At 38.1% G+C, this 12,551-nt stretch overlaps 1 protein-coding gene across 1 annotated transcript in view; it reads left to right on the forward strand.

Annotated features, from left to right (window-relative positions):
• The window catches only part of LOC124595283 (mitochondrial mRNA pseudouridine synthase Trub2), a 28,702-nt gene extending 16,655 nt beyond the window's left edge, over positions 1–12,047 (forward strand). Inside the window, exons 4-5 of the mRNA XM_047133967.1 lie at positions 5,108–5,244; positions 11,705–12,047. Of these exons, the coding sequence (XP_046989923.1) occupies positions 5,108–5,244; positions 11,705–11,988 (421 nt within the window). The 3' untranslated portion in view covers positions 11,989–12,047. The remainder of the gene's footprint in view (positions 1–5,107; positions 5,245–11,704) is intronic.
• The last annotated feature ends 504 nt before the right edge of the window (positions 12,048–12,551 follow it).

Genomic DNA, 12,551 nt, shown 5'->3' on the forward strand with positions numbered 1-12,551 from the left:
ACTTCTTTCTGTGGGGACACTTGAAAGACCAGGTGTACCGCCAGAATCCAGAAACAATTGAACAGCTGAAGCAGTACATCTCATCTGCATGTGAAGCCATTCCGCCAGACACGTTGTCAAAGGTTTCGGGTAATTTCATTCAGAGACTACTCCATATTATTGCTATCATGGTGGATATGAGGAAAATATCGTACTATAGAGTTTCCCAGACCGCAGCGCCATCTGTTGTTGAAAATTGTAACTACTGTAATTTTGAAAGTTTGTCCGCCTGAAAATGTACTGTTGTCCCAAGCATATTGCAACAAACGGTGTATTTCTATCGCTGCTCGTTTAGTTTTTATTGCCGTTTCAAATATACCGGTCATTTTTGAAACACCCTGTATCCACACATGTCTAGCAGCTTAGCTTTCTTTCCCACAGAGACAGGCAATGGCTCACCATAAAGTCTAGGTAGGTCATTCAAGCTAAACACCATTATAGTCTAAAGCGTAGAATTCTTGAAACAGCTCTCTGTTGTCCTCCATTTTTAGTGTGTGTTTCTTCGCATTCCTCTTCCATTCACTATACTTAATTTTCCTTTTCTGGCCCCTATTTATATCTTCGCACATGCTCTGACTTAACGTCTCACAACATTTCTTCTCCATGTTTACAACATTTCTGCACTCGAGCACCTCGCAACGAATAGGAAACAAACAAAAAATGGTGCTTAATGTACATGTTTGCCAATATAACTTCATACATGCCTTACTCTTGGCCCATACAATGTTTATACGTGACAAACTGGTTTCTTTGAAAAGTGAGGGTTACAGTGTTGTTGCCGGCAGGTATTCAATTGTATTTTGAAATTTAAACACTGTATTCCCACATAACATGGTTAAGATGTAATATGTTTAAAAATTGATTAAGCCTAACATAAACTGTACTGATGTTCAAATAAGATGACAATTGCATGTAGCATTCTGCACAGAGAAGGATGGAGAACACATTGCAGCATTGCGAGTGTGCTATCTGTTTCTGTCCCATGCCTCAAACTCCAGCCGTTGCTTACCCTAGTAATTGTCAGTGTTGGTGTAAGAGCCACATGGTCTAGTGTATCTGCTTCTGAGTCTCCCCAGAAAAAACTGTAGGTTTTGAAAACTATCACTGTCACCTCTTAACATAATACTTGTCATGTTTGCTTCGTGGCACTCACAATGAGCATACAGTGCCTATGCACCCTCACCATACCTAAACTAACATGAAAATCAGTGCATGTGTTCTGCGTGCACCCTGAAACGAAAGATACAGGACATAGGAGAATAATGCTTTTGGCTAGAGCGTCACATGGTATTCTGTTCCTTGCCACTGTGGATCACTCCACCACTTACATTCTTATAAACACCTTTATAGGAGCTATCACAGCCATCACTACCACAATTTTTATTTCCACATTTTGCATAATATTTGTTAATTTAATAATGGGTATTTACACTGAGCTATTATCTTGTCAGCCGTTTACAGCAAACACAATATTGAACTCCATTTAGCCGATGTACTGTGTTAATTTGAATTTGTTACATGCAAAAGGCAGAGACACAGATCTGAGTCCTGTTCATTAGAAACGCCCACCAAAAAGCAGAGATGGAGCTGAAGTGCCCCCTGATGAACAGTGCTCACATGTATAAACAGCATTAAATTTTGATGTTGAATCAGCCAAATGTTTTGTTACATGCCTTTCTCGTGCAAGTGCTTTACTGACAGTTGTCAAAGCACGATTCACAACCTGCCTTCGTAGCCAGGAAGTTGCAAATATATCCACACACTCCATTGCAGAGTGAAAATTCATTCTGGAAATTTACTTGCAATTTCTGAATAGCTCTTCAGTATGTAGTAAGGCCAAATTAATGCTTTAGTAATTTTTTTGTGATAAGTAAACTGTCGGCACCTATTGGTGCTTAGCAGTATAACGCTCTTAATACCTGTTCTGGGTGTCCATGATATTTATGTGGGGCAGCTCTGTTGCTTTTTTAGTTTTGTTTGTTATCATAATGGCTATGAGTATCGTCAAGTTGAGAGCAGAGTATATCCATTGTTGTTTCAGTCTCACACTGTGGAGCAGGAAGAATGTGATAACCCTGTAGTGTCTTGCCTCACTATGTCATGAGAAGTAACTTTGTTTCTTGGTCTCTCTGTACATTGTCATCGTAAGTGGAGAGCATATCTGCCAATGTATCGTTAAAATATCCCATGAGATGATTTGTGGATGGTGATAGTGATCATCCTGTGGGTGACTCTGTGAAATTGTCTGTGATCTGTTTTAACAAAGGCAGTTAAAAGGAAATAGAGTTTGTTTCATATTCTTTCCTCTTTATTTCAGAGTTGTGTCTTCCACAATGAACTTTGCAGCTTCCAGGACAACATTTTCTCAGTTTTGGTGAAAGCTTTGTGAGTGAGGTAAATCATACACATAATTATGCACCAATTTCCATTTATCTACTTCAAGAACCTGTTTGACATTATTACGAAAAGGCTGGATTGCTACTCACCACATAGTAGAGATGTTGAGTCACAGACAGGCACTACAAAAAGACTGCTAAACAAGTAAGCTTTTAGCCAAAAGACCTGCTTCAGAAGTAGAAAACACACATACATTCACACAAACACAACTCACTCACACAAGCACCGTCTCTTGCAGCCGAGGCAACCAGGGACAGAGAGAGAGAGAGAGAGAGAGAGAGAGAGAGTGTGTGTGTGTGTGTGTGTGTGTGTGTGTGTGTACTTCGGAAGCAGGCCTTTTAGCTGAAGCTTGCTTGATTATCAGTCTTTTTTTGTGCCTGTCTGTGACTCAGCATCTCCACTACATGGTGAGTAGTATTCTATCCTTTTCATGATATTGCCTTTATTCTATCGTGGATTTCCATTATTAAGAGTCTCTTTGAAGGCTATCATTCTGTCACAGGGACTCTCTACAAGTTTTGAACGATTGTGGGGACCTGGCCAAGGACACTTGAATTTTATCCTCTTGGATCTTCACAAATACCAGAGGGGAAAATGTTTGAGAATTGTTAAAATATTTTGAGATGCTTTTCCGTAAATGGGTTGGCGTGATCAGTGACCGTTTCTGTCTCATTGGACTGTAATTTCTTTTATACAGTTCACTGTATATTAATCAGCAATTTTCTTTGGAGCCTGCTTCTCTGTCCGCAGCTTTTACAGTCTTCTTTGACATCAGGTCCTCTCTTTGTTCAGTAGGGGTATCTGTCAAGATAACAGCGAGAGAATAGTCATCCTTGTAGGAGTTTTTCTCTAAACAACCCCTCAAAAGACAGTTGATGGTATGCCATTACATCTGCTTTTGTTTTTCTCTGTAAAATTTTACTTCTCCAGCCTCTCTGTCAATCCTGCAAACTATCCTAGTAGATCTGTCAGACTTGTTATCTAGTGTGAAAAACGACAAGTTGCTACAATATCGAATTTCAGATAAATAAATGTGGTAGAAATTTATTCATTATCCACAGTTTCTCACTCACAGAATAATTCTTCTCAGACTAGGGAGAGACTTGATCACTGTTTCCAAATTGTCATAGGTTTGCACTAGAACTGCACCTATCCTACAACATTTAGTTAGTGTGCAGTTCCACCTTCTTATCATACAGGGCCGCTCCTGGAGATGATGATATTGCTGCCTGCTAATAAACAGAGGAAGATATTTCTTGCTCTTTATTCCAAAAAAATTTTGGTGTTTACCTGCATCAGTTCTTGCAATGGTTGTACCTTAGTATAATAAAATTATTTCAAAGTACCTACAATACGAGATTGTTACAAGAAAACTGCTCATGTCAAATGTTTATTGGGACACTGGAAAATGTGTTGCCTCTTTCTGATTCAGTTCAAACTACATCTATATTAACTGAGCGCCCCAATAATTTTATTTCTTCAGCAACAAAGACGATGCTCTCTCATGGATCCAGGTAGAGCACGCATCATTATAGCAGTTCCAGCTTAATTTCTGGGGACCAATGACCTCAGCAGTTTGGTCCCTTAAGAAATCACACACACATTTTCTTAATTTCTTTTCAAATGTCTTTTCAAAGGCAGTGATGTCATTTGGGTAGCATTGTCTACTGTAGATACATTGTCCAGACCAGTTGTTATGACTGGATCTGTGAAAGCCATTTTTTTTCTTGGGCAGGCTCACTAGCCTTGTCCTATCAGTATCCAGTCTACATATTTACAATGAAGAAATAATTTACTACTTTCAGGCAACTCAAAATGTTGTATTTAAAGGCAATGGATAGCTATTCTTTGTGATAATTTTCTTCATTTGCTTATGATTGTCACAGAAATGCCATGTGTTGTCTTTCTTCTTTACAAAAACCGTATAAGAGATGGAGGTCTGTTTTAATAGTTGAAATGTTTTATCTTACTGCGTTTTTCTTCTTCTTCTTTTTTTTCTTCAAATTACGTGTCACTAAAATGGGGGAGTAACTGTGGCTGTACACAGCAGTGGAAAATCCAGTGTTCCCAAGACCATTCATAATTGTTACGGTTGTTGTTGGCCAGTAAATTTCTTTTATGAGTAAAGAACCCTTTTGTAACTGACAAGAGTTTCAGAAACCAAACAAATTATTATCTGGAACTTTTCTCACTGATGACAGCAGATTCATAGTAGGATCAATGGAAAATGGCGATGCAGAGCAATTTATGTTGCATGAATCCTTGTCAGAATAAATTTTTTATTTGAATCTTTGACCTTTTATATTTGTTGACTTGTGACTTCTGCAGAAGGTTTCATCTAAGGACAACAATCAGGAAGAGCAAAAGAAAATTGATGGTCTGAGTTTGATCATTGATATTTATCTTCATAATACAGATTGCAGTTGATTGGACATATTTTGAATGTACAGTTTCAGGCGTAATGTCCTTTGTACCTTGCAACACAGTGTCCTTTAGCTGATGATAAGTCTTCCTGCTTTACAGAAAAGGAAGTTACAGAGACAACTAGTGCCATCACATGGTACACCATCGGCTTCAATATGAATCAACACTCTCATTTTAACAGTTATTACTATTGAGCACTATTAAAAAATATTAGCATATTGTAAAATTATATGTTATTTGTTTACAGACAGGCTGGAGTTGACATTCAGAGTCAGACTGCGTATGAACTGGCATCACGAGGCATGATCAGACCGCCAGCAAATACAGTTCCTCTTTTGTACAATGTGAGGTGCACCTACTTCAGTCCACCAGATTTTACTCTCGGTTAGTGTTTTGTTTTGGCATAGAATAAAATAATATTACATTGTAGTAATGAATCTGTTAGTTTGTTAAACAGTTTGAATTATTTCTGGAGAACTTTTAAAAATTTGAAGTGAATGCTGTCACAGGCAAAAAAAGGTCAGTGTGTTAATGTTTTTAATAGTAACATGAAAACATATCTTGTAAAAAAATAATTAAAAGTGATATTTCATCCTGTGAAAAGTCAACATTACCAACAAACTTCTGTAATTTCAGTGTTTGGTGCAGTAAGTTGCTGAATTCCACACCTAGGCTTATTTTCCTGAAATCTGTCAATACATTCTTTCCAGTACTAGAACTCCTGAATTTTGACACACGAAAACTAACTTTCTGAAAAATGTGTTGTTATATTATGCTAAATACATTATAATTTGGATATGCTTTGTTATGGAGACAATGTCTCCTTGTCAAGGAATTAACAAATCTGCCCAGTAAAAATAACGTTAAAAAATACGTAAAATATGTATCTAGCAGTGCAGATTGTGAGGAGGCATGGGAGTCCTTTGGCTGTGATGTTCTACTTAACATACTTATCCAAAAGGAAGTTCATGAAACACTGCTAGGGATTATAATACAGGAGTTCAGTAATACATTGATGACACAAGGAATTGAAACTTTGCAAGTTGTTTAAACTTTTAAGGATTGACACTAAGAAGAATGGCGTGGATATTGGCTGTTAAGCTTCTGCTGTGATATAGGCTTAATGACAGAAGAATTTGAAATAGCTACAGAACAGATTAATGTACTGAAAGAATTAACAGATCTAAAAGCAATATCAACATTATAAACCAGTTCAACACCATATTTGAAACAATAAAATATGTGTATAGCTATAAATATCAGGGTTAATGGATTACAGCCAAAGGGCTGCATAAAAAAAGCATTGAAACAACAGCTATTAGTAAAATGAAAATAGCATTGTAAACCACGTGGAACATTTACAACAAAAAGTGCTTTTTGATAAATATCAAAACTTGTCATTGCAACTCTGTCCAAAACTAGTGTGTTTACATGCACTTTAAAGATGTTTGCTAATGAAATTAGAAAGTGAGAAATATAAAAAGCAGGATCTACATAAAAAATTTGTACCACAAGAATACATTAAAATAGAAAAAAATAGGGACACAATGCACAAACACACAATTTTGTTTTATGGCCTTGTTATAAGAGTGAATGATTTCAAATGGACAAAATGTATCTTCAGTACCTTACACAAATATCTGAAAATGAGAATGCTGATGCACAATATCTAAAACAATCTTAGAGGAAGTTGGTATACAAGCAGAAGACACACAAAACTGAGATGTCTTTGTGACTTTCCAAGATGGAAAACAAACAGCTGTGCCAAATGGTCAGATGAACACTGTGATAGACACAGCGCATGGATGAAAAACTTATAGCTTAAATGGAGAAAGAAAAATGGAGAACAACTGTTGTAATGCTTCTAAGCTTATCATGGTGTTTAAATAGGTGGCTAATGACATATTCCGTAGATCATTTGAACATTTCTTATAACGAAATGAGTTTACAGGATGTGTATACATGAGTAATGTTAACATTAATGACCACTTTATTATTTTAGTCCTACTCGTGTAACTACATTAAACAGCAATTTTTTTAATGGCTCCCAGTTTTTAAGTAGAAATTGGTCAATGATATAGAAGGAACTATCCAAGAGAAATGATTTTTAAATAAGATTTAAAACTTGCTTTGCTACCGGTCAGACATTTTATGTTATTGGATGAATAATCAAATATTTTTATTCCCCTCTAGTGTTGTAGGTATGGAGATTGCTGTTCTTCTCAATTTGTGATGGATTATTTATGGCAGATTTTATTAGTGATTATATAGGGTGGTGTGCGAAATGTCATACATTGAAATTTTTTTATATAACTTTTAATAAACAAAAATATTAATTTCTTTCCTTTATACTGTAATCATCAGAATGTGTGTTCAGCAAGTGTGCAGTAAATGTTCAGTATGTACGCCTTATTGACGTACCACCTCTTTGAGGTCAACTGTGATGTTTCCAACCATCTGAGACGAGTCTCCTGTGATTCCCTGGAGAACTGTTGTGATAGCCACTGCCAGTTGCATTGGATTATGTGATTTGTTGTGGTAGACTGTCTCCTTCAAATGTTCCCCGTAAGAAATAATCACAGAGATTAAAATCCAGGCTGTGTGGTGGCCATATTAAACCACCCCAAAAATGTTCTGGATACCAATGGAATATCACATGGTGCCTGAAATTTTCATGCAGAAATCCAGAGTAACATTTGCTGTATGAGGATGAGCTCCGTTATGCCGGAACCACTGTGTGTATAAAGTTGTGGAAGAAAATTGCTCAGCAACCTGTTCATGTACCATGCACTGTTAACTGCACCTATGAAAAACATTGGCCCAGTGATTCCATGGCTGGAAATGGCACCCCATACACTCACTTTTTCTCCTTAATTTTCAATCTTGTCTACAACATCAGGAGCTTCTTGTGCCCAAAATATGACGTTCTGCCTATTAACGTTACCATTCAGATGAACATACAGTTCATCAGAGAACCATGTGTCATGAATCATAGCACCGTCATTCGCAACAGCTGAAGTTCCAGACTGTAATTCTCCATTAGTTTGTGCAACACTGTAATTTCGTATGGGAATAGTTTCACTCTAGCATGACGTAGTCTGTGAAGAGAATGATGTGAGATGCCCAATTCAGCTGTAGCTTGCATCATGGGTTTCTAAAGACTTTGCGTCAAAGCCACTGTCACAGCCTTGATATTCTCTGGAGTATGGACTGCATTGGCACAAGGTAACTTTTACTCTATAATACTGCTGTCAGTTTTAAATTTTTTTGGTAATCCATACACTGTATTGTCTATGCCCACATGTGTGAAAATAAACAATAAAATGTTGCTTCTGCTACTCTCTTCATTTCCATTGAAAACGACACTGTCTTCACTTTTTGTTCTGGTGTCAACTAGCCCTTGCCCACCATTTTATTAAACTGAAGCGAGGGTGACACGCATGCATGATATTGACAAGTTCTGTCTTGTAGTGAACCTTGCACAAACCACGGTTGCTCGTCACGATAATCCAAAGTTGGCAAACTGCAAATAAAATGTTAATTAGACAGTCTCAGTATGACTTCTGTATGCTACACTGTGTGTATTGTGACAGTGGAGTTAAAATACCCAGTTCCATGAATAGGTACCTTACATATTGTCCATGTGTGAACACCACATTTTATTCTTACTGCTCACTTGTGTGCAATCAATACTTTCTGTGTAAGAAAATTATTCCATAAGACATTGTTGGTGGAAATATGTGGAATATGTCAGAAAGTTGATTCATTCATTTACAAGATTTGCAATTATACAAAGAAAACAAGTAGCTGACCCTAATTTTTTGAGAAGCTCAGTAATGTGCTTCTTTCAGTTGAAGCTTTCATCAATATTTACTCCCAAAAATTTGGAGCATTCTACTCCGTTTAGTGATTCCTGCCCAGGTTGGAAGGTAACAGTTTGGTTGTGAGTTGGAGAAGCCAATGAATGTGGTATAGTGGGAAAAAAAATGTGGGTAGGGTGACAGAATGATCTGTCCTTAGCCCATATGAAAAAAATTCTGACAGAATTACATTATAGTCACAATATTTTTGACGACATTTGTCGCATGTTTCCTATGTCACTACGTAAAGCCGACGATTTGTATTAAACACACCTTTAAATCTGCATCTCTTTATACGAGGGTTGGAACTTAAATATTGGCAACTATTTATTCACAACTGATACAAAAGAGTTACATGTTTGCACCTGTTACTGTCCTTCAAAGTAGTCATCAGCATTGTGTAGAACCCATTGCCAGCGATGTGGAAGGCGTAGTATACCGATAGCAGAGCCTGTTCTATTAACAAACAACAGTACCTTCACTTTGATAGCTGCCATCCATTCCACATCAAACGCTCCCTTCCCTACAGCCTAGGTATTCACGGCAAACGTATCTGCTCCAGTGACGAATCCCTCAACAATTACACCAATAACCTGACCAGTGCTTTCCACTCCCGCAACTATCCTGCAGACCTTGTCCACAAACAGATCTCCCGAGCAATACATTCCTCCCCGTCCAACAACAATGTTCCTACCCCCAGACCACACAGAAGCATCCCCCTTGTCACCCAATATTATCCTGGCCTCGAAAACATCAACAAATTACTCTGCCAGGGATATGACTTTCTCAAGTCAACCCCTGAAATGAGATCATCCCTTGACAAAATTCTCCCCACACCACCCAGAGTTGCCTTTCGTCGCCCCCCTAACCTCCGTAACATCCTTGTTAAACCCTACAATATTCCCAGACTACCTTCTCTACCCAGCGGTTCCTACCCCTGTAACCGACCCCACTGCAAAACCTGCCCCATGCATCCCCCCACAACCACCTACTTCATCCCCGCTACTGGTAAAACATACATAATTCAAGGCAGGGCCACGTGTGAAACTACACATGTCATTTATCAACTGACATGCCTGCACTGCACAGCCTTTTACATCGGTATGACAACAACTAAACTGGCTGAGCGCATGAACGGACACAGATGAACTGTCCGCCTAGGAGATGTCCAATACCCAGTAGCGGAGCATGCCCTCCAGCATAATTCTGGGGACCTAGGAACCTGCTACACCGTATGTGCCATTTGGCTTCTCCCACCCAACACCAATCCCCCTGGACTGAACCTACGTTAAACAACCTCACTCCCATTTACTCTTCAGTCTTCTCCTCTTTCCCTTTCCTCTTTAGCCATTCATGCATCTTTTGATCCTACATAGTTGTGTTTATCTTTATACTATATACCTCTTTACTTCTGTATGCATCCTTTTTGGTTTGAAGCTGGCACATTACTTACAGTAGAATATCTTTGGCTTCCCTCTGACAACCATGCCTCCATCCTTGCTACCCTCCCTGTTTTCCTTTCCCTGTTGCTTCATAACCTGGGTTGTGAGTAACTGAATCTACTTTCCCTTCTTCCCTTTCGTTCCCCTCTCTCCTCCCTGATGAAGGAACATTTGTTCCGAAAGCTAGGAACGTAAATTTTCGGTTCTGTTTTTTGTGTATATATCGGCTGTACTGAGCTGAGGTAAGTACTGGCCAGCCCCTCTATCTCTTTGTTAGTAACTAAATAAATAAACATTTAATAACAGGATCTATAGAATGAGATCATTGTATGTAGCTGTTTCTTCTGCAAGATAAAGTGGTGCATTTCCACCTGAAAGTGGTGCCATTCCACCTGACATTCACCTCTGCAAAAAATTATGTATGATAGTTGAGATTATCTGCGTCTCATTGCAGTAACTCGGGGCTTCCTCTCTTAGTACATGATTGTTCTGCAGGCTCTGTGCAAAAATATCTTATTGATTTATTGTATTTACTGAAGCCCATCACACCCAGCAAAGCAGAGGTTAACTCTAGCTGATCCTTTGCGTTCTCTCCACCTGCTTTCTTCTTCTTTGAGATGCAGTTGAGAGATGTGGATTTCAAGCCCCACGTAACCAATCTCATTTAGGTAGCCTGCGTGTTCAATAAATCTCTCCAGTAGGTGTTTCCTTCAAGAAAGCCACATCAATAAACATTGTCTGATTAAGTCCCTCCTTAATCCTTCACTGCCACAGCAGTTGAAGCATGTTGTCCCCTTTGTGTGGCTGACTGTTCAGCAGCTGTACACCAAAACACCCATGGTGCAGTCAACAGCTGCAGAAGTGTTAAGATATGCAATTGTATTTTATTTCAGATGTGATGAAATACAAAGTAAATTTTATTGCATCACTACTGCTGGGTTCTCACCACACATTATTTTTTGCTCTAAGTGCAGTATATAGTGTTTTAACACACAGTAAATGATTTTGCTGTCAGTTTGATGACAGCGCTTTCAGGGGAATTCCATCACAATTTATTTTCTACTGTATATCCAATAGATGCCATGTCATTATATCTCCAGTGATTTCTATGAATTGCGCATCTTCACCCTTTGTATGAAATCAGTTGCAGTAAATAGTGTAAAGGTTGTAAATAAATAATACTAACTGTCCCAGCTACTCTAATCTCTCCTTGCCATTGTCTTGTAGTCTTCCTCAAATATCAGTTGTCAGCTTACTTAGTGTAATTTTGTAAGGATATTCTTCTAAAGATTCCCATTTAAGATCTCCTTTCTTCAGGTAGCAGTAGTACTTATTATATTAGCATATGAAGTACATTTCTTTTTTATTTTGTGTTTTTTTCTACTTGACTCGTATTATGTTGTGAAGGATAATGCTGTATATTTTCAGTCATTCTTTTTTTTTTTTTTAACCTGATGTATCTACTTGTGTAAAATGTTTTAAATGAAGGTGGTTTTTATTTGCCGAAACTGTCATTCTTTTTGTTGTTTTTAATTTTTGCAGAGGTTACGTGTATTAACGAGTATGAATCATACTTGAAGACTCTCATCCATGACATTGGTATCCAACTTCACACATGTGCTACATGCACTGGCATTCACTGTATTCGGCATGGGCTCTTCACACTGGAACACGCCCTCCTGCCAAAACACTGGCACCTAAAACACATTCTGGACAGTATGCAAGAATGTCATCAGCTGATACAGCAGACAGTCAACAATACAATGGAAAATACATCACCGACTCTTGTTCCTGCAGAAGAGCAAAAGAATTCAGTTCTAAATTAATTACAACCAGTGCCTTTCTGATATGGAGGAATAAAGGGCTTTCTTGTGAATCAGTTAAAGCTTTTTTCTTTTTGTGACACTTTTAGGGCTAAATTCCTTATACTGTAGCTTATTTGATACTCATGTTGTACTTAAAGTTATCCCTATTGCAATGGAAATGTTGGAGATTAATGTATATTTTTAAAAAATTCCACACCACACTATTTCAGTCGCTTTTCCTATTTGTTTTATGTGTAAACTCAACTAAATACACTGAAATGCCAAAGAAACTGGTACAGGCCTGTGTATTCAAATACAGAGATATGTAAACAGCCAGAATACGACACTACAGTCGGCAACACCTATATAAGACAACAAGTGTCTGGTGCAGTTGTTAGATTGGTTACTGCTGCTTCAATGGCAGGTTATCAAGATTTAAGTGAGTCTGAATATGGTGTTACAGTCAGCGCATGAGCGATGGGACACAGCATCTCTGAGGTAACACTGAAGTGGCGATTTCTCCATATGACCATTTCACGAGTGTACCGTGAATATCAAGAATCAAGTAAAATGTCAAATATCAG

Source organism: Schistocerca americana, chromosome 2, assembly GCF_021461395.2.
Source record: "Schistocerca americana isolate TAMUIC-IGC-003095 chromosome 2, iqSchAmer2.1, whole genome shotgun sequence".
NCBI lineage: Eukaryota > Metazoa > Arthropoda > Insecta > Orthoptera > Acrididae > Schistocerca > Schistocerca americana.